At 44.8% G+C, this 21,928-nt stretch overlaps 1 protein-coding gene across 1 annotated transcript in view; it reads left to right on the forward strand.

The window, feature by feature from the left end:
* The window catches only part of IKBKAP (inhibitor of kappa light polypeptide gene enhancer in B-cells, kinase complex-associated protein), a gene marked incomplete at its 5' end in the record, with an annotated part of 29,546 nt that extends 7,873 nt beyond the window's left edge, over nt 1–21,673 (forward strand). The window contains 27 exons of the mRNA XM_010078145.1: nt 62–292; nt 591–761; nt 1,411–1,510; nt 2,192–2,374; nt 3,167–3,273; nt 3,753–3,856; nt 4,679–4,732; nt 4,831–4,936; nt 5,587–5,702; nt 6,449–6,522; nt 7,156–7,234; nt 7,499–7,578; nt 8,468–8,608; nt 9,706–9,791; nt 10,993–11,141; nt 11,887–12,010; nt 12,480–12,577; nt 13,728–13,929; nt 15,177–15,238; nt 15,815–15,877; nt 15,998–16,058; nt 16,866–16,979; nt 17,671–17,782; nt 18,924–19,051; nt 19,447–19,601; nt 20,565–20,643; nt 21,609–21,673. Coding sequence (XP_010076447.1) covers nt 62–292; nt 591–761; nt 1,411–1,510; nt 2,192–2,374; nt 3,167–3,273; nt 3,753–3,856; nt 4,679–4,732; nt 4,831–4,936; nt 5,587–5,702; nt 6,449–6,522; nt 7,156–7,234; nt 7,499–7,578; nt 8,468–8,608; nt 9,706–9,791; nt 10,993–11,141; nt 11,887–12,010; nt 12,480–12,577; nt 13,728–13,929; nt 15,177–15,238; nt 15,815–15,877; nt 15,998–16,058; nt 16,866–16,979; nt 17,671–17,782; nt 18,924–19,051; nt 19,447–19,601; nt 20,565–20,643; nt 21,609–21,673 — 3,044 coding nt within the window. The remainder of the gene's footprint in view (nt 1–61; nt 293–590; nt 762–1,410; nt 1,511–2,191; nt 2,375–3,166; nt 3,274–3,752; nt 3,857–4,678; nt 4,733–4,830; nt 4,937–5,586; nt 5,703–6,448; nt 6,523–7,155; nt 7,235–7,498; nt 7,579–8,467; nt 8,609–9,705; nt 9,792–10,992; nt 11,142–11,886; nt 12,011–12,479; nt 12,578–13,727; nt 13,930–15,176; nt 15,239–15,814; nt 15,878–15,997; nt 16,059–16,865; nt 16,980–17,670; nt 17,783–18,923; nt 19,052–19,446; nt 19,602–20,564; nt 20,644–21,608) is intronic.
* Between the last annotated feature and the right edge of the window lie 255 nt (nt 21,674–21,928).

The following is a 21,928-nucleotide window of genomic DNA, read 5'->3' on the forward strand; positions in this document are numbered from 1 at the left end:
AGGGGCCTCTTTGAGATGGGTCTCAAGTAGTAGTCTGTAGTAACCATTTGTTTTTCTGTAGTTCAGCTGTGGACAACAGGGAACTATCACTGGTACCTGAAGCAAAGTCTACATTTTGGTAGCTTGGTGGAAAATCAGTTGGTGTCGCTGGTGTGGGACCAAGAGAACCCATACAGACTGCATGTACTCTGCCGGGGTTGGCATTACTTCTCCTATGACTGGCATTGGACCACAGACCGTGGGATGGGGGAGAATAGCCAGCATGTGGCAAATGTGGCTGTCATAGATGGAGGTAAGCAGTGGGACTGCTTTGCAGCTCTAGGATCAGAAGAGGTGGCATAGCCTTTTGGATGCAGGCTATATGGGATTATGGTAATTCTCTTAGCTGCTGTTTCTACATAGCTATTAGTTAGAGGGACCATGTAATTGATGGAAGCTTCAGGGGTGGTTCAATGGAGTTAACTGCTAAGGGCACAGCAACTGTATTTTCCTATAACATTTTTCCTACTTTCAGTAAAGAACCTGACAAGAGCATCACTAACAGTTGAACTGGGTTACAGCTTGTTTTTTTTTTCTGTTTTCTTCCACAGATAAGGTGCTTGTCACGGCATTCCAGCATGCTGTGGTGCCTCCACCCATGTATACCTATGAGCTCCAGCTCCAGCAGGCAGTTAATCAGGTTGCATTTCACACAGACCCCAAACATAGTGGAGACATGGCTATCCTGGATGCTGATAACAAGATCTCTGTCTACAGATATGGTGAGAGCATGTTGCACTGTTTTGTTAAAGGAAACCCTCTGTTCCTGAGAGCAGTACCCTGGGGGGACCAGTAGGATGATGGTCACTCAAGCCTTTAGTAGTCAGGAGCGAGGTATTTGTGGTTCTACTGTGGGTTCAAGCTCATTTGTCTCATCTCTAGTAGTCTGGGTTGCATAGGAGCATTTTGGTGGTGCATTGGCTTTGTGAGAAGGTAACATTCAGCACTTCGCTATGTGTTTATTCTGGTAATATTCCTCTGCCTAGTTTTGTCTTGAACAGAGTGCAGCAAGTGGTGTCTTGTGTAATCTGTTCTGATGGCATGTTGCTGATTGGCACTGGAAGTGCCTGGGAATAGCTGCCTAGGGTCTATCTGAGGCACCCAGCACTTCCCAAAGCTGTCCTATATTCAGTGTACTGTGAGACAAGAGACTCTTGCTGCTGTTCCTGAGTTTTGTACTGTGACATTACAAGGTAATTGTGTTTCTCAGGGTGAGTATTAGTGAGGATTAGGTGTTGGCTGTATGTGTAGGGGTGGTATTTTCTGACTTGTATAATAGTTTGCTGTAGCATCTACTTTTTTATAAGAATGAAGATTGCAGGGGCTCTGTTGGCAGGACATCTGAAGTCTACTTTGTTCTGTGTTTGCTAGGACAAAGCACAATGAATGACCCCACTGTCAAGTTTGGAGCTGTGGGTGGAAGTGGATTTAAAGCAGCTGTGGAAACACCATACCTGGATAAAACCTACAGGTAATATAGAACCAGTACAGCTGTAGTGATGAGAAAAGGGTAGTGCCTGCCTGGATGTTTTAGAGGTCACAGCTCTGATGACTTGTCTCAATATTTGAAGATGTTGTCAGATAACATGGTTTCATTGGGCTGACACTTTGGCTGCAACTAGTGCTAAGGATTGGGCAGCACAGTGGCTAATTTACCCTGAGAAGTGCCATTGACTGAGGTCTTGACCTAGCGGGAGCAGTGACTGTCAGTGACAGCACCGAGGTAGCCTTTCCTGTGCCCGCTGCTCTTGGAATTGCATTGCTGCACTTTTTGCTCCTGCTCCCAGAGCCGAAGGAATGGCTGTGCAGTACCCAAGCCCATGATCACAGCACACTGAGCAATGGAGCTGCCTGCATGACAGGGACAATGACAAGGTAAAAAAACCCACCTTGGTTTACATTTGTTCCTATACAGTTGTCACGGCAGCAGTACTGCCTAGGGGGAAAAAAAATGTGGCTCCCTGGGTCTCGTCCTTCATCTCCAGCCCAGCCTGTGTTTTGGGTGACTGTGTGTTTTTGTGCTAGACACCTCCTAGCCATGCTGTGTGTCTGAGCAGCCAGAGTGTGCCAAGGAAGAGCTGCACCTCTCCAGTGAGGTGACCTGCTTAAATTAGGTTCTGTTTGCTTCTCAGTCTCTCTTATTTTGTGACAGAGTTGATGTGGGCAGCAACAACAATGAAGTGATGAATCCTCTGGGACTCCGATTTCTCACCTGGCTGCCAGATGACAGCTTCCTGGTGGTTGGTCAGGGTCAGAATGCTGCTCAGTCTGTCCTTCACCATCTGACTGCAGTGCCTCGCATGCCTGGAGCTGAAGAAGAGTGCTTGAATTTATGGTACTAGAGATCTGTCAGTTGTGTGTGAAGTCTGAGTGTGCCCCTGGACAGTGCCCAGAAGGAATTAAGTCTCTCAGTAGACGTGCAGCCTGGAGGCTGTGGGTTGGGGAATTCAGCTCTCTTCCTACAGGAGAACCAGACAGCTCATGAAGCTGCCTACTGGTCAGCACTTGTCTGTGGTCCTGATGCCTACACCCAGCTTGATGAGAGGGTGTATGCTAGCAAGCCTGTGTCAGTACATTGTAGCTCTGTACCTTTGTCTGAATTTCAGGCCCTCGGGGGGACTGAATTCCTCCTTTCTACCCTTTACCCATGATTATCAAGGTCCAGAAGGGGACTGGTAGCACTTGTTACTTCTTTCTTCCTCCTCCTCACCTGCTGCGCTTTGTGGGGGAGTGAGTGGAACTAGAACTAGATCACAAAAGGAAGCCACTGGTGTACAGAAATCTGCTTCCCGAAAGGACCCTGAGAGTTGCTTTCTGCAGCACTCCCACAGCAAAGACAGGCTGATTTGCATATGAATTGTAGACTAGAACAAAAAGGAGTGGGGGCTCTGCAGAGTGCTGTTAAGTATGCAGATCACTGACCAGCACAGTTAGGCAAATGCCTGTTGGCTGGAGTTACTGGTGCTCTGTGGTGTCAGTGTCAGCTGACACAGCTGTGAAAAGATCCTTAGATAAATAAGATACCTGTCCATGCCAAAAATGTACATTCTTCTATCTGGCCACAAGAAATGCAGGATCTAGGTATTAGGCGTACCTACTGTGACTAATGTTCTGTGTCTTGCTCCAGGTTGTCTGTGCCTGTTGATGGAGAAGTGATCAGCCTGTGCTGCAGCCCAGTGACCAAAACCGTAGCTCTGCAGCTGGCTGATAGACAGATCCTGAAATACCTCTGGGGTAAGCTGGGCCATATTAAAGCACCTGGTCTGAGGTGCAGTTATTACCAATTTCTCAAAAGGTTTAATGAGATTATTTGACTTTCAGGGACAGTTTGTCCTGTTTTCATGTTCCCTCTGCTCCCAGAAATGGGACAAAATTAGTGATCTGTGTCAGAAGGCAGTTAATGTTGTTGGGAATCACAGTTCAGACTCTGTGATTTGAAAAGAAGAGACTGGTTTAGCGATTTCAGAAGTGCTGGCAGACTGCCACATCCTTGGCACTTCTCTCTCATTCCGCAGTGCAATAAAAGTGCCGCTGAGCCCCTGGAAGTTACCACCTTCTTGTCTGCTGTGTCCTGGACTTTTGTGTCAGCATTCCTCTCTCTCAAATACTGTAGCGTATTGCCAGCTCTAGTTTTCTTGAGATACATGTCATGTGGTTGTAATGTCTGAATCTTTGGTTGACTGGAAAACAGTTTGATCTTCTTTGCTCTTTAGAGGCTTCTACTCCAGTCCTTGAGCCCTGGAGGACTAGCAATGGCTCTCCTGTTCAGTTTCCCTACCCTTGCCTGCAGACTTCTATCACGAGGATCAATGGTGAAGTAAGTAAGACTGTGAGCAGGCTAAATTCCCTACTCAGTTGTTCTCTGTTTCAAATTTGCACTATGATTCTTTGCCCAGAGTCCAATGATACTTCTTAACAACATTCTTTGTAAGGCCCTGTGCAGAGCTGAGAGCATGTCTTTCCTCATTTTCTAGAGCTTTTCTAATGGCTTGCAGTAAGCACCCAGTTTCCCCCTTCTATGAATACAATTAATAACATAATTGAAGAGTGAGAAATTTTGGATTTAAAATTTCCAGCAGTCACTGCCCTGCTGTTCTTGAAAACAGCATTTTGCTCTGTTTTATCTGAACTCATGCGATTAGCAAATAGGGCTATGTTGAGTCACTGCAGATTTCCTACTACTGGTGTTTCCTATTGTTGATGGTTTCTTGTTGTTCGTTAAGCTGTTTTAACTATCTAGCAATTTTGCTGGTATTTTCAGGGTTTCTTTCCTTCAGCTATCATCCAGGTGAATACTATATGGAGTTGCTTTCCTCTGCTCAGTACTAGTGTTTTTCCTCTGGTATTTTGGACCAAATGCTGCTGAATAAAAAACTAAATTACCTGGCGTGGTTTCTGCCTCTATTTTGCTACTGTGTGATTTCTGCTACAGGGTAGACAAAGCTGGGTTTCCAGCTGGAACTCTTTAAGTCCTTGTGGTATAGAGGTTGCATGAATTCCTGTCCAGCTTTTCTAAGTAATTCACATGAGGTACTCAGTACCTGATTTTAAGGTACTTCAATCCAGCGCTGGTCAGTGTTGTGAAACACAGGAGGTTGTGACACTGATAGCTTATATTTGTCATCCTTTTTATTTACAGGAGGTGATCTTGGGCCTCACAGATCGATGCCGGTTTTTTGTTAATGATACTGAGGTACCAAAGTTTTTGCCCCTCATTGCATTCCCCTTTCCTCTGCCAAAGGCAGCTTTCTTGTTCAACTCTATAGAGTGATAAACTTAATTTTTCTACAGGTTGCTTCCAGCATCACCTCATTTGCAACATACAATGAGTTTTTGTTGGTGACAACCAACTCCCACACTTGTCAATGCTTCTGCTTGAAGAACATGTCAGTGAAAGGTAAATGCCAGCTCTAGCTGCCTGCTGCTGGCAGCTCATGGCCATTGTCTTGGAGCCACAAGATATCCCCGTTTTTCACATCCAAACCTACTGTATTTGGGTCACACAAACCAACTGCTTAAGAGACAGAGGCGGAGAGGTGCTTTCAAAAAATGAGCAAGGAGCACAGGGAACTGACTTTGTATACCACGTGGTCCTCCCAGGGAGCAGGGTTTGTGCTGTAGTTGTTGTCCTATCACTGTTTTCAACAGCTCAGCCCTGCATTCTCTCCCTCCCCTACATGTCCAAAACCAAGAAAGGGCTGTGTGCTACTTGAGGGTGTGTGGTAGAGAAAGGATACCAGAAGAAAGAGTTTCTGCTAGCATCTGGCTGTGAGAGGTATGAGGATGCTGGGAAAGGCAGGATGACAATTTTTGTCCTTTATATCTTTCAGTGCTCCTTTCCTCGGGTCTGTTGAGCTTTGTGATCTTGTTAGATAGAGGACATATCTCTACTTTGTATACAGCAGTGCTTAGCACTAAGAGGTCCTCTTCCTGTCTGGAACTGTTGAATCACTGGTGTATTGTTGACTCAGTTGGCCACACGGGAAAGCCTCACTGGGGCACTGTGCTGTGGTGTGCCATGTGTGCTGATAAATATGCTGTCTTCAGCCCTTCAGGCTGGCCTGAGCAGTGCTGCTGCAACCAGCAGTGAAACCCTGCGCAAGGTGGAGCGAGGTTCACGTATCATCACTGTTGTGCCCCAGGACACAAAGGTTGTACTTCAGGTCAGTGCTGTGCCCATGTCTGTTGAGGTCTGCTGTCAGGGGGCGTGTAGGAGGGCTGTCTCGGTGGGCAGTTGGCCAACTTGCAAACAATGTGTGCAGTGCTACGAAGCTGGTGCCCTGCACTGCTGCACCACAGTGCCTCATAGCCTCCAGCTGGCAGGCTGGATGTGGAGGGATTTTGAGCATGCCTGTGGGAGTTAGGTCCAGGACAGGCAGTGGGGATGAACAGAACTGGGAAGGGTTATTCAAGTTCCTAATGGCTGAGGTAGCGTAGTGGTACATATTGTGGCCTCTCATGGTAAATCTTGGACTCACCTCTTTATGCTTGCTGTATTTGCTAGCAGTCCACCACTAGTGTTGGCACTAAGTTTGTCTGAAGTGCTGACCTCACTCTTCAGAACCAGCAGAGGTTCACAGAATGGAGAAGGATGTAATTTGAAAGGCACCTCTGGAGGGGTGTAGCCCAACATCGTCCTCAGAGTTGGACTAACCTGAAAGCTTCATCAGGTTGCTCTGAGTCTTGCCTGGTTGAGTGGAGTCCAGCCTCCTGAGGAAGGAATGTTTCTGAGCCGAGAGAATTTCAGTGTTTTTCCACAGTCATTGAAATTACGTGTCCTTTGAAGTGAACAAATAGGACAATGGACTTACAAATAGCAGACAGTCCTAGAAATTGGCCAGTCCTCATTTTGCCTTCAGTGTAGGCAGAATAACGACAAATAAATAAATGTGTGGATCTTGTGTTATAGATGCCGAGAGGAAATCTGGAGACCGTTCACCACCGAGCTCTGGTTCTTGCCCAAATTCAGAAATGGCTAGACAGGTAAGTGGCACGGGTGCATTCTGGTCGTCCCTTCCCTAGTCAGAGCTGTTTAGAGACTGGCTGACCTGGTTTTGTTGTGCTGGAAAAGGGAGGGAGGCTAAACTCAAAGGAATTGACTTTGTTAATGGAAATGACACTGTGTCTTGGCCTACCAGCCAGAAGTCCAGCTTTCAGGCAGTCCCAGGTGCCTCTCACTTCACCACTGCAGGGCTTATATGTACTGAGACTGTGGGTGGTAGAACTTAATCTGCTCCATTCTTTAGATACCTCAATCACTTCATGACGAAGTTTGCTGGTTTTCATTTTTTATTTGTTTAATTGATTTATATTGAAATTTTCTGAAGCAGATGTTGGTTCATTAGGTTAAAATGCAGTTCTCTGTTTTAAGAGAGGAAAAGAATAATGCAAGGCCTGTATTGCTTTCCCAGCCTGGTGTGCTGGTCTGTCCTGCTGCAGAGGATGGCAATGAACAGGATTGACCTTGCACATTTTTTCTGGAAGGCAAGCTACACAGCCTCTTGCCTAGGCTATTTCCTTCTGTGGGGTCTGTTCTTACCTCTAGTCAGTTGCCTTTATTTGCAGATATTACACCTATTCACTATATAAACTGTCCCACTTTACTCATTCCTCCAGGATTATGTTCAGGGAAGCATTTCAGTGTATGAGGAAGCTGCGAATCAACCTCAATCTTCTCTATGACCATAATCCCAAGGCAAGTATGCCCAGTTCTGTTTTGTTTTTTTACAATTCCATCTAGCGTGGAATCCAATGACGTTTGAGCAGTGGGCTTAAAAGAAGTGTTGCTGTCAGTTCTGCTTTCGGCAGAAATTATTGCTCTGCACTGCTGCATCCTCATGCAGGCAGATCAGATTTAGCATTTCCTTCACCTTGTACATTCAGAGAGGGTCTTTGAATTTGTTCTTGTATTTAATGTACTTGTGCAGAATAACACTAGTAATATTCCTGTACATTTCAGGTATTTCTGGAAAATGCAGAAACCTTTATCAGGCAAATGGATTCTGTGAACTATATCAACTTGTTTTTCACAGAACTGAAGTGAGTATAGTTTTGCAAATGGAAGCATGCATTTAATCAGTGTTGGTATATTATTTTGTCAAAATATTGGCAGCTTTTCAATGCAGGTGCAAGGAGTCAGAAATCTGGCATGGTAGGTCATAAAGACTCCAGTAAGCACAGTAGTTTAAGGGACAAGGGACAGTCAGTGTGTCTTGGGAATGCCAGCTTGCAGGCAGCCATTAGATTTTTCCAGGAAGAGATTAGGACATCATCTGACTGCTTTGACTTGTCTTCTGGTTTGCTGTACAGAGGTAAATATGAACAGAGAAAGTTTTGTTCCTGCATAAAGAGGAGCAAGACAGCACTGCTTATCTGAAGCCTGAGGCCAAGATACTTGCTTAGGTTCCCAAATCAGATCCACTGCCTTCTTTCTCAAAGGTTGAGTGACAAGAGCCTTTAGGGCATTGGTAGCTTCAGGACGGCTCAAGCTTGCTGAAGTAAATAATTGTTTAGGAATTGGAGCTATCACTTAGCCTTTCTATTTTATTTACAGTTTTGACCTGACCTTAAATCTTTGTCTAGAAAGAAAAGCAAATGGCTTAATTTTCAGACGTGCTCTGTGCTCAGTGTGTCCATAGTGCATTTAGTAGAACGTGGCTGTATCTTGAAAGTCTTGCCTGCTGATTTTTTGTGCAACTCAAGCAGTTGTTCTGACCAGTTCTTTCATTGCCTTTCTTGGCTAAGAATCAGTTGGAATGGGTGATATATGTTGGAGAGCTTTCTGGTAGTGTGGCAGGTTGTGTGTCAGTACTAAATGATGTATGAGCTATTTTGTTGAGTAGTTATTTTCTGCATGCATTTGTGTTTCTTAATGTTATTATCTTTGTGCTGGGCTGTGTGATGGATTGTGCTATCTGTTTGTATTTAGAGAAGAAGATTTCACGAAGAGTATGTACCCATCTCTGAACGGTAGCAGTAATGCTCAACCACGCCAGCAGCCTGATCAGAAAAAAGTGAACCTCGTATGTGATGTGTTGAGAGTTGCCATGGAACACATTGACCCTCAAAAGTGAGCATTTTCTTGTTGTAGGTGAACAAACCATTACAGAGATTTCTGATAAGTCATTTGCAGAAAGTGAAGCAGTCCTTAATATCAGTTATGTTGCTTCAGATCCTTGGAGATGAACCTCTGATCCATAAAATTTGTGTAGCCGTATCTTCCATCTCCTGAGGATGCTGTCCTGAAAACTGCAGGATCTAATAATTCCACAGATAGCAAAACAACTTTTTTTGCCACAAGAACTGAAGTAGTTGTTGCAGGATGCTTAATAAAGGTTTAAGAAATACACTCAATTTAGGAGTAGCCTGGGTAGCATAGGGGACAGAGAGACATGAGCAAGATTGTAATTGGTGGGAGATGCTGGCTTTTTCGAGCAGCTGGCCTTTCGGAAAGATAGCTGTTCCTTTTGAGACTGAATTACTTTTGTAAATCTTCAGCCGTGTATTTCTGAATGATTACCTCTTTGGTAACCATCCTCCTTGGTTTCATCAACACCAGACAGGAGTGGGAAAATGGGATAATAGTGATTACTGAAGCAATGTTAAACCATTGGCACCTTATAAGTGAAACAGCGGGTAGAGGAGCAACAGGTGGCGGGTTGCTGCTGGGCCCTGAAAATGTACACTTTTCACCACTTTGTTTCCAAAAACAAAGCATTCCGTTGGCTGGGAAAGCTGTTTTGCAATAGTATGCGTGAAAGGTATGAAAGTGGAAATAACCGCCTAGAAATCTTTCCTTTTATAAAAAAAAAAAAATTTCATGACAAATTTGATTTGAAAGACTGTGTCCAGCTGTTGTGAGTTTTCAGAGAGGTGTTCTCTCTCCATTATGCTGGCTGGCATCGTGAGGAAGCTCATTCTATTCGAAACACACCTCTGTTCCTGTAACATGTTTGGGGAGACGTGCTGAATAGAACAACCTTTCTAGTATATTCTGTTCTCTTCCCGTTTTTCCCACCTTCCTTTAAAAAGATTGAAATACCTGAGAAGGCTTTTTTTTTCCTTTGCTAAAATGTGAAATAGAACTTGCACAAACTGTGCCTAAAATAGGAATAAGCAGTGTTTCTGCCTTCTCACTTTTTTATTTACTGCTTCTTTTCTCTTCAGATACTGTCTATCAATACTGACAGCACATGTGAAGAAAAGTCCTCCAGAACTGGAAATTGCTCTCCAGAAGGTTCATGATCTTCGAGGTGTTGTATCAGGAGCTCAAAAGTTTTGAAAATGGATGGTTTGCAGGAGCTTTCATTGTTAGGATGGTTCACCCTGAAAGTTACTTTAAGGTGGCTGTTCACGGAGTCAGTCAGAAAACAGAAATGTGCTTTAAACTAGCTGTGTGTTAATGGCACAGCAGCGTATCAGCTAAGATATGGTGCTGGTCGACAGCTGTCTGAACATGAGCCAGCCGTGTGCCCAGGTGGCCAGAGGCCAACGGCATCCTGGCCTGCATCAGAAACAGTGTGGCCAGCAGGACTAGGGAAGTGATTGTGCCCCTGTACTCGGCACTGGTGAGGCCGCACCTTGAATACTGTGTTCAGTTTTGGGCCCCTCACCACAAGAGGGACATTGAGGTGCTGGAGCAGGTCCAGAGAAGGGCAACAAAGCTGGTGAAGGGTCTGGAGCACAGGTTTTATGAGGAGCGGCTGAGGGAGCTGGGGTTGTTTAGTCTGGAGAAGAGGAGGCTGAGAGGAGACCTTATCACTCTCTACAACTACCTGAAAGGAGGGTGTAGTGAGGTGGGTGCTGGCCTCTTCTCTAAAGTAACAAGTGATAGGACAAGAGGAAATGGCCTCAAGTTGCACCAGGGGAGTTTTAGGCTAGATATTGGAAAAAATTTTTTCACTGAAAGAGTGATCAGGCATTCGAACAGGCTGCCCAGGGAAGTGGTGGAGTCACCATCCCTGGAGGTGTTCAACAAACATGTAGATGGTGGTGCTTAGGGACATGGTTGAGTGAGTTAGGTGGTGTTGAGTTGACGGTTGGACTTGATGATCCTTGAGGTCTTTTCCAGCATTAATGATTTTATGATTCTAAGATATGTCAGCAGATAGCCCAGAGTTAGAGCTGTTTTCTCTTTCCAGTCAGAACTCTGGTTCTCCCACCATGAAATAGGAGGTTCCTGTTCTGTGTCCTAGTATCTCGAACAGGCAAACTTTGTATTTATTCTGTGTTGATACTTTTGCCTTGTCACTGCTGCATGCTTAACAAGTTACTATGCTTGGGCTGGCGCTTGAAGTTGCCTAGGAAAGGCAAAGTAACGCCTCCTGTAAGACAGAACGAACTGTTAGTTTGGTGGTCCCTGTCTGCTGTCAAGGATATGCTGGATCCCTCCCTCAGAGCAAGGTTCCACTGCTGATGGTGTAACTGATAGTATGCTTCTTTATCTTGTTACAGAAAGCATTACTGCAGATGCCAAAGCTGTGAGTGCAGAAGAAGCACTGAAGTACCTGCTTTTCCTTGTGGATGTCAATGAATTGTATGATTATTCCTTGGGGACATATGACTTTGATTTAGTCGTCATGGTGGCAGAAAAGTCTCAAAAGGTCTTGGCTTATAGTTCCAGACAGGGAACTGTTTTTCTGCTTTCACAAAGGTTCTTTGTAGTCTGTGGATCAACCCACATGATTTTTTAGTTCACTCTCTACCCAGGCAGGATTTCAGTTGCTCAGAAGTCCTGTGTGTGCTTACGATGATGCTGGAAAAGGTGGCATGTCTCTGCATCCCTTACTACTTCTTGAGCACAGCTTTGGAAACTTGCTTGGGCTCAAGATGAAATAGGGCTCTTCTAGAGCAGCATGGCAAAGTTGCTCTGTGGAAGGGAGGGACTGTGGTCTGAAGTGTTGTGACTGCATGCCTTACGTTCCTAGTTCTGTACTCTTTTGATTCTTGCTTATTTGGTGTTGGCCACGATAACTAGCAGGTGTAATTTGAAATCTCTAAATGGAAATGCCCATCAGGATCTTCAGAGTTTCCCAATGTTTCCCAGAGCCTGCTGTCTGTCAATTAAAACACCCTATTCATTTTAACAGGTTTTATGACCTTTGGTGTGGGGGGTATTGATCAGCCTTACAGCTGCAAATTTATACATGATAATAGCTAATAGAAAGCAATATTTTATATGATACATAGCCTTGAATTATAGAAGTCACCAGCCTTCGGATACTGCTGAAGTCCATGTGGGAGTGTGTATGATCATATAATTTCAAATACAGGACTGTCTTTGGTGAAGATGGGGACAAATAAGGTTCTTACCAAATTAGCTCACCTATTATTTGTTATTCTTTGCAGGACCCAAAAGAATACTTGCCCTTCTTAAATACACTCCGGAAAATGGAAACCAATTATCAGCGATACACAATAGACAGGCACTTGAAGAGATACACAAAAGCTCTTGGGCACCTGAGCAAATGTGGTAGGTGTCCTGCACATGCAGTGTCTCTAAGGAGAAATTCTGCAGTGGAACATTTCCATTTTGGAGAGCCTTTTGGGGGGAAACAACTGAAGAAAAAGAAGGACTGCACAAGGTCATCTTCCCTCCTAGTAGTACCTGGTTAACTTACTTCTGATACATAATTTTTGTAGCATAGCTTGGCGCAGAGAGAAAAAGATAAGAATCTTTACTGGCCTGTGATTATGAAGCGTAAGTCTTGTTTTGTTCCTGTTGTAGGTGTCTTGTCCCCAATTAATATTGCTGGCAAAAGTGGAGCAAACCTCAAGGAGGTGAACACCTTAATTTTACAGTAGTAGAATTAGATGCTTTTGTGCACTTCTACCCAAGCACCTGTAGTTGCTTCTTGATTGAATGAACCCAGACTGGTTGGGAGCCATGAAAGTCATGTGCTTTCTCTTTTATTGCTACAAAAAATAAATTATTTCTGCAGGTCCTGAACACTTCTCTGAATTTCTGAACTTGGTGAAGGATCAGAATCTCTATTGTGAAGCCTTGAAGCTGTATGCCTTTAGCACTCAGGAGTACAAGGTGTGTAAGCACGTGATACTGGAGTGTGCAAGCTTTTTATTCTCTCATGCATGTGTTTCTCCTGCCCTCACTCAAGGTTCCTGAGGATGGGATGAGACAGCATCTGCTTACGTTCAAGTCCTGCAGGTCATTGCTATTCTTGTGCTGTCTGAGAGCCTTTTCTGAGATAATAGCTGGAATGACTCTTGGTACTGACTCTGGGAGGACTGGTAGTTGAAGGAGTGGCTGTTACTTCTTTGATCCTGTGTCCAGGAGATGACCTGGGAGTCTGTTTTCTGCTGTGGTATCTTGTGGTGTGCTGGAGAACTCCCGTTACCACAGAAAGACTTTTCTTCCTGTCTTGACCTTTGTGATACCAGCTTTCTGTCTGGCACTTGCAGATTCTGTGGGGACACTTTGTTATCCTTAAGCTATTCTGAAGAGCTCTAGAGAGTTTGGGGAACTTGTAGATGTGCTGTTTCATAGCATGTAGTGTCCCTCAGTGGTGTCAGTATTGCTGAAGAACTTTATCTTGCCCAAGGCTGAGGTAAAATGTAAATAAATGCATTTAATATAATTTAATTTAGATATTGTAAATATACAACACACAGGAAGTCTGTTCGCAACATGGTGAAAGCACTCTTTCCTCATGAGAGAGGTCTGTTCCTGACTTTGGCTCATTGGGAGTCTTTATTCCTTCTGTATTCTTCCAGTCAAATCCACCTGCCCCTTTTTGATGAAGATTGTCAGCTTTGAATAGCATAGTGAAGCTCAGGATATTGATTCACAGCAGCCTGTGCCTATAGAGCTGCAGGGCTTGCATCCTTTGACTCCTGGAGTAAGTTGGTTCAGGGAGACATTCCAACAAAAACCACTCGTGAGTGGGGAAGAAGGGGCTGATTTCCTGCAGTATGTAGTTTACCCAGCCTTTGGCTTGGAGAGTAAGGTACTTCCCTATGTCTCTTGCTTTAGCTCTCTGAAATGTCTCCATGTGCTAATCATCAACCCCTGGCTTGATACAAAGTTCAAAATGGGGTAGGAACATTGTGGGTAGAGGTTCCCTGGGAAAGGGGAAATAAGCTTTTGTTGATGGGCAATTAATTTTTACTAATGGAGGACTGCTACTGACTCTACAGTTGATTTCTTATTTCTCTTTTGTCCTTTCTTGTAGGATATCAGTGATGCATATGGGGAGTACTTGCTTCAGAAGCAGCTATATGAACAGGCTGCATTGATATTTGCTCGTGCTGGTATTTTTGCAAAAGCACTTGATGCTTTTCAGAACAGTGGCAGCTGGCAGCAAACCCTGTGCATGGCGTCACGGCTTGGTTACACAAAAGATAAGCTGTCCAGCCTGGCACGGAGCATGGCAGGTAGGCCTTGAGGAGATGGAAGTGTCAAAGCAAAACTGTCTCATTTTGATTTTTCCTAAAATCTAGTGAAAAACCTCAGTCTTCAGCAGTGTTTTCTTAAAGGGAGAGCAAAGATCCCATGTTTCCCAAGGGTTTGTGTGATTGTATATCACCGTTGTTTCTCAAAGGAACCAGAAGATGTTAGAGCTGAGCTGGTAGGCACCCAGGAGTTGCCAAGCTAGCTGTGGCCTTTGCTGCCCCATGCAGACTGCTTCTTGCACTTTTTCCTTGCAACTAGTTGTTGAACTGCAATTGACTCCTTGATTGACCTCAGGGAATGGGGACTCTTTGAAGAGTCTGACGTGACTGAGGCTTCTAGACATCATTGACATAAGTACTGTGCCTAGTCACAGGTCTTAACGGCTGTTGGATAATTCAGAGCTGCATCATCATGTTTTCTCCTTAAAAGCCTGCTAGCAGCTAGGACCAGTTGGTACATGTGAAGCTATGTGCCATCCAGCTGCAGGTGAAAAAGGTAGCTGGTCTCAGAATGTGTGCTTACTAGGACATACCAGACTGCATGTGTGAGATGTGTTGTGGACCTGGCATATATTTCAGCAAGAGAAATAGAGCATCATCCTGACTTCTGCCTTACTCAAAGGCAGAGTTTTTTCTGGTAACAGTCTTAAATCACAACTGTAATGTAGCAAAATAAGCAGATACAAGCTGTCTTGGATGAGATTGCTTTGCTGGGTTAATTTCACTTTTTTTGTGTGTGTGTTGTGTATCGCTTGATCTCTTACGTTGCATCCTAGCATATGAACCAGTGTCAAAGCTGGTTCTGACTTTTAGGGGACTAGAAGCCCTGAATCCCACTGCTTGATGGTTGCTGTCCATACCACAGAGAGCAGTGGCAAAGTGCTCCCTGCAGATAGCAAGGCTATGATACAGTGAAGCTGTCAAGAGATTTCCTTTTTACATCCTAGCCCCCTCCACTTCAGAGACTTCATTGTTTCTGTCTCAGACTGGGGGGAAAATGTTCTCTAGCTGGCCTTGAGGTATGTGCACCAGCAATTTCACAGGCAGCTGACTGATGATGTTGTAAGTTAATGAATTCTTGGCATCAGGCAGCCCTTCTTTTTACCAGGCAGATTAAATGTGTGAGCAGGTAGAAAGTGCCTTAGTGAGTGGGATTTCCCTGTACTTTTTTGTTTTGTGGCACAAAATCCAGCTGTGTCTGAAAAGCTGAACTCCACCTTTTCTTGTAGGAAAACTAGTTGAACAGAGAAAGCATGCAGAGGCAGCCACACTCCTGGAGCAGTACACACAGGTAATTACCCTCCTGTTTGTGCCCCAATATATGTCATCTGTGTTTTCTCTGTTCTCCTGGGCCACATGTGACTCCATGCATGTTGACAGCAAAACAGTCTGTGCCATGGGCTCTCTTGGGGAGGGCAGAGGAGGTCCAGATGATGCAGTGAGCAGGATGTGGATGAATGCTATGTCCTTGAGTTTTTGCCCACTCATTAAGCTGCCTCTGCTTTGGTACAAAAAGGTTTTGTCTCGGGAGAGCTGAAGCATGAGGGCTGAAGTAAGGAAGACAGTTCGAGAGAGATCTCCCCTCAGAAGAGTAACATAAGGTTTCGGGGGTTTTTTTTTAATATTAGCACTTCCAAGTACCTGGCACAGTAGTGTTTTCCTGTCCCGACGGTGGTACTCCCTCAGAAAAGTAACATAAGGTTTCGGGGTTTTTTTTTTTAATATTAGCACTTCCAAGTACCTGGCACAGTAGTGTTTTCCTGTCCCGACGGTGGTACTGCTGTATTGAAACGTGCATCTGAATAGTTGCTGCCTGAATGTGTATTACTAGCATCAGTAGCAGTGCATGGTTGTTCTTTCCTTGTAGGACTATGAAGAGGCTGTTCTCCTGCTCTTAGAAGGGGCTCTCTGGGAGGAGGCTTTAAGACTGGTAAGATATTTCAGAGCATAAGAACCAGAGAGGCAATATTTCTTTATAGAGTGCAAGGACAGAGGGATGGGATCTGGGTTAGATACTGAAATAATACCTTGTTTCCTTTCCTTGATCCAGATTCACAAGTATGGTAGACTGGATATCTTGGAGACCAACTTCAAACCTGCGGTTCTGGAAGGTGAATCTGTACAAGAATGAGACTTCTCAGTGCTATAGAGGCTGAAGAAGGTCTTTACTGGGTCTGTGGGAAGTCACAGCACGCCAGTACTGTAAGCTGTATGGAGTGGTGCTTTGTTCTGCCTAACTGATGCTGCCCAGTTAGCTGCAATTGGCTCTACTCAGTGCAGCTTGAAGCCCTACAGTGTCATGGGCTCTTCTTAGCTTAGTCAAGCTCTTTCCGAGCTTTTCCACACCTCACAATCACAAACTCCAAAGGGATCTCTGTCTGGGTGTCCACAAACAAGCAGGACAGTCCTTGTTCCAGAGCACATGTGGCAGTGGAGTTATGGACTAAGAAAATAGCTGTTTGTCCTATAAGCTTTTATGAGTAGTTTTGGAAAAATATGATGTTATATCCATATTCTTGCTTCCATCCAGGAAGGATGGTTGGTTACTATTGGTAGTCTTTCCTTTTCATGCTATGGGCAGTAGGCTTTATGAGTTGAGGGATTTTTTCTTTTAATTCAGACCTAATTAACATAAAGAGATTTGGCCACAGAGCTTTCTGTTCTTCCTGTATCAGAAATAGACTCCTGTTCTAGAAAGTGCTTGTCTGGCAGGTTACCTCGCTGTGCATCCAGGTTCGTCTTGTTTGGTGGGCTCCTGTACTGTAAGCTTTGAATTGCCTTACACTTGAATTCTTTTTGTGTGCTTTGCACCTGACTTCTGAGCTTGTTGAAGGACTCTGCTCCCTCAAACTTGTGTAAAAGGTGTTTTTCTGGTTCTCTTGCACAAATGTTCATGTTCTGATTTTCTTATTGAGCAGCTCAGAAAAGTCAGATGATCTTCCTAGATTCTCAGAAAACAGCATTTCTTCGCCATAAGAGTCGCCTGCAAGTGGTCCGAGAGCTGAAGGAGAAGGCTTGTGAGAGCCTGCTGGGTTGGTATTGAGATACATATGACTATCCTGCATAAGTAACTGTGATCGTCTTTTTTTTTGTGTGGTTTCCATTTGCCCTGGTGGAGCTGTGCTCTCTTCTAGCTCCACTGGCACCTACAAAGGTAGAACAGCATTCTTGTCACACCCTCTTCACACCATACTTGGACTGGGATTGTTTGACCTTTCTCATTCTGTAAAGACAGCTTCTCTTCAGTGCTCTCTGTGTCGCAGCTTTCATGGGATCAGAATGCAGCTGGAAGCTCTTCAAAATGACACATCATTGTCTCCATAGTGCCAGCTAGGCTGGGTCTGACAGCACTCAGCACGTCCTTTGTGCTGAGTATCTATTAGGTATATTCACCTGCCAGCTCACACAGGCTCAGGGAAGCTTTCTGAAAGCAGAATGCTTTGTCTTGATCCAGATTTGCTGCACTGGGATTGTCATCCCTCTGATTGTGCTGTTTAATATCACAATCCCCACCAGGGCAGAGGAGCAGTGTTCTCACAATTGCTGTTTCTTCTTGTGTGCTGGCTGAGTGCGGTTGACTGCCGTAAGGCTCTGAATTGCCAGCAGGTGGAATGAATCTTCCCAAGCTGCTTCTCGAACAAGCTACATAGGTTACCCGGAGAGAAAGCTTGGCATAACTGTGACCTTTATCCATACTGTAGTAATTGTTAACCTGTTTTGCAGATTATGAAATGCCAAATTGCCCAGAATTGGATCTTTTCTCTGAAACCAGCAGTGTTGTGACAGCTAGTGACATGAACAGCAAATATTCACACAGCAATTCAAGAATATCAGCGTAAGTATCTGCCCCTAAATTAGGTAGTGGCTGCCCTGGCATCAGCATTTGGGAGGGCATGTTGCATATGCTTGGCATGCTCCTCCTCACAGCTGTGCATGCCTTGAAGCTACTTTTAATTACAGGCACTTCATGGTTATTTTAACTCTTATTGGGAGGGCGAGAGCAGAAAATGCCAGAAGCTACTAATGCAACAGGAATTGAGTGCTCAGCAGAGGAGCTGTGAACGCAGACTCTGGGCAGGAGCTGGCTCTCTGGGTGCCAGGCGTGTTGCCAGAATAGCTGGCTGTAGGGAGCTTGACACAGAACATGGGCAGAGCTCCTCAAATATGAACAGCTTGTGCGCATGGCTTATGCCCTTTTGTCCTAGGTTTTGCACTTAATGGCTGAGGGTTGCTACTAACTCTCATAACCGATGTTTTCCCATAGTGGGCGTCTGTGTTGCTTTTGATTGCTCTTAAGAATGTGGGCTGCAGTGTGGGGAGGGGTGTGTTAAAGGCCAGCATAATCTGTGGGACTGCTTCTGAATTCCTTAGCTGAAATGTGGAAAAATACAGTTGTGGGAAGAGTGTGGACTTCTTAGAGCGCTTTCTGTGGTCCAGATGAAATGAGGAAGAGAATGCAACCTTAGTATTTGGCATACCTGTGTCAGAATGTGCCGATCATTTGGCAACATTATGCAGCTAGTACTGGCCTGTGTTTAGTAGTTGCTTTCCTGTGATAATGGGCAGGAGCTGAGTTGTATTAATGCACAGCATATGGAGACGGCAGAGATGAAAATGTGCACAAGCCCTGGCACCAAATTTTTTTAAGTGGAGCTCAGCTTTGCATGCTAGTGACTACTGCCAAACAATTTACCCTACTTTGTGCTTAGAGCAATGCTTTAACCTTGCTGGAACACAGAGTAGTCCTTTTTGTAGTAGAGAAACAGCCCAGGTACTGACTTGCATTTCAGACCACAGAGGATATTGGTTGAGTAGCACTGAAAACAGGGACACAAAGATACGTGCAGTCCCCTCTCATTGGAGAGAGTAAGGACTTGAGTGACAAGTTGCATGCATGCTGTTGGTGGTCTTTCAGACTTACCCTGTTACAGCTAATCCTGTTGTGCACACTGTAATTAAGCATCCTCCTTTTCCAGGCGATCCTCAAAGAACCGGCGCAAGGCTGAGCGCAAGAGATACAGCTTGAAGGAGGGGAGTCTGTTTGAAGATATGGCCCTTCTGGAAGTCTTGGGAGAAAATGTTCGTGCTGTTGAGACTGTGAAGGGTAGGACACTTGATCTAAATCCACCCCGCAGCTTGTGAGGACAGCTGAGGCAGTGTGCTCCCTCTTGTTCTTAACGGGTATGCTGGGGAGAGGAGCTGTCTGGTCTGTAAGACCATCTGCATTGGACCTTGATTTAGTTTGTCTGCCTCTGTGCCTGGAAGAACATGTAAAAGTGTGATCTTTCCACATTTGAAGTTTGGGAGCAGAGAAGTGAGGCCTTGTCAGTGCCATGACAGATTTGTCTCACATTTGTACTCAGGCACTGTAGGGGCTGGGTAGGGACGGATCCAGTTCTGATTTACTGCTCCCCTTTCTGTTCCATGATACCAGAAAAATATAGCTGTTAGCATACCTGTGTGTATGTCTGTTGCTTGTGCTTCTGTTCTCTCCTACAGGAGACATACACATCCTTCTGAAGCAGCTTGTGCTGTTCGGTTATGATGACCAAGCTGGGGCACTGCAGCAAGTCCTGGAAGAGGTTTTGCATTTGATGGAGACCTCGATCCCAGAAATCTGGACTCCAGACCTGCAGCAGAACTCTGTCAACCCGGTCTGTGTTCATTCACAGTACCCATCACACCTGCTATATCATACCAAGTATTTAGCAATATTTTGCATTATCCAGAAAAAAGTCCAGAATCCTTCCCTGGCTTTCCAGATCTGCTTTTTTACCTGCAGAGGTCAAATAGATATTCTGTGCAGTACCTGCTAAGTCAGTGCATGCCAGATGTGTACAACAAGTATAGCCTGCTGTGTCCCTTGCACTGAATGCCGTGTTGAACGTGATGAGGTGTCATAAGGCTTGTGTTACCAGTCCTAGTGGTGACTTCTTTTCATAAGTACTATCTTAAGCAATTTATAGAATATAGGAGCGCTGTTTTCTTTTTTAGGCCTGATGGATGAAGTGTTAGCATAGCTTTTATGTACTGGAGTAGTAGTTGTCCAACCTGGTGGTGTGAAGTGAAAAGCTACCAGATTGGTCAATTTAGTCTGAACTTGTCTATCATAATGAATATATTGCAAAACAAAGGGTTATGTTGGGCTTCTAAGCTTCAGCTTAGTGCAGAATAAGGAAATCAAGAGGACTACACTTAATTCCCTTCCAAAGTAAGTCTTTATTTCTAATAAGTAGTTTCTGAGCATTCAGGTGAACACAAAGATATTCCCCAGTATCCTCCCTCTAACTACGGATTAGCAAGACTCTAAGGATAGATTAAAACTGCTCTATGTGACAGGGAGCTGAGACTCTCAAATGAACTTTAGGTGCTGGGATAATGGTTCTGTGTCCTAAGAAGCTGTCCAAAAGCAGTTCTCTCTTTTTGCCTCAGTGTTAACTTTTCTGAGGCATTACTGGGCTTTAATCGCATATTCCTGGACATTTTGTACTGTGAAGTCTCCCACAGGCAGCCGCTTCTGCTTTTGGAGACTAGTAGCAGAGTTTTCTTTGCAGGTATCCCTTCTCTTAGCTTTTTTTTGGTGCACATTGGAACATGGGTGTTGCTTCTTCATACAGATGCTGGGACCCAATTCAACTGCAAACAGCATAATGGCTGCCTATCAGCAGAAGAGGATGGTGACTCCTGTTGTACAAGGTTAGTTGGGGCTCTGAGTTAGGTGTGGGTGTGAAGTGTTAGTGAGATCAGTGGGCTTTGAGACTCTCCAAGCATTGCTACCTGCCAACAGTTGTAGCATTTCTTCAGTTGTAGGAGTTTCCTGCTTTTATTTATGGTGTACCCTCCTGACTTGCGGCAAGTGAGCAGTCTTCTTAATAAGGTTTTATTTGCTCTGAAGTCCTGTGCTAGAACTACTGTTTGAATTGCGCTCCTGGCTCCCTGTGTGTGTAGTGTCTGTCCGTTGTGAGGAAACGGAAAGACTGATTTCTCGGGGAATACGTTAGATAATTCTGCTTCTAACTTACCCACTCAGTTTTTCTGTCTGGCTTTGGCAGCCGGGCCCAGGCTCTTGACTAGGCGAGGTTATAGTCTGTTGCAGTGCTTTGTCATCTTGAAGTCCTTGCAGCTAATACAAACTTAGGGCAGAGAGACCTAGCAAGGGCTGGTCCCATGTCCCCTCTGTCTTCCATCTTCCCCACTGGTCCTACAGACTCTTCCCCTACTAGTCCTGGAATTGCCAGGAGAAATCCCCTAATAAACCTCCAGATGTGACCTGCCTATTGCCACGTGCCAGGGCTGGCTCCTGAGAAGACTTTGTGCCTCTTAATTCACACTTAACAGAGCCAGCTGGCTGTTGTGTGTCATGTCCCAGCTATTGGTGAATGGAGTAATGCTTTTGGCCATTGATAGTGGCTTCCTTGTTCTGAACAGTGACACTTAAAGGAGAGGGGACTTGATTTGCCCCAGAGACTAATTTCTGTAAGCAGTTCTGCTGGGGGCACTCTTCTATGCAGGCTGGTGATCAGTCACTAAAGGGAAGTACTATGTGTCAGAGACTCCTCAGAGTCCTTTGATATACAGAAAAGCAAACTAAGTAGTTCACAGCTCCTGAAGAAACCACATTGCTGCTGCCCTATGTTCTGACACTTCTGTTTGCCTTTCAGATCCAGAATTACTTGTTCCACCAAAACTCAAAAATCTACAGTGGAAGTTGCATCTTCTCCAGTAAATAAAAGCCAAGGAGGCCCAGTGGATTCTGAACTGTAACTTCTAATGTAATTTCATTACATCTTTACAGAAACCATTTCTGATACACTGTTCTTTAGGGCTGTGCAAGTGAAGGGTCCCTCCACCTGATGCAGCTGTGACTGTGACTTGTATGGCATCACGCTAATGGGGACAGCTACTCATGTCCCACTGCAGAGGTGGTTTCTGAGGCTGGGGAGTAACTGGGTGTGCAGCTCTGAACATTGCTGGTTGAATC

The sequence above is a fragment of the Pterocles gutturalis genome, unplaced genomic scaffold, assembly GCF_000699245.1.
Source record: "Pterocles gutturalis isolate BGI_N339 unplaced genomic scaffold, ASM69924v1 scaffold29318, whole genome shotgun sequence".
In the NCBI taxonomy this organism is placed as follows: Eukaryota; Metazoa; Chordata; class Aves; order Pterocliformes; family Pteroclidae; genus Pterocles; species Pterocles gutturalis.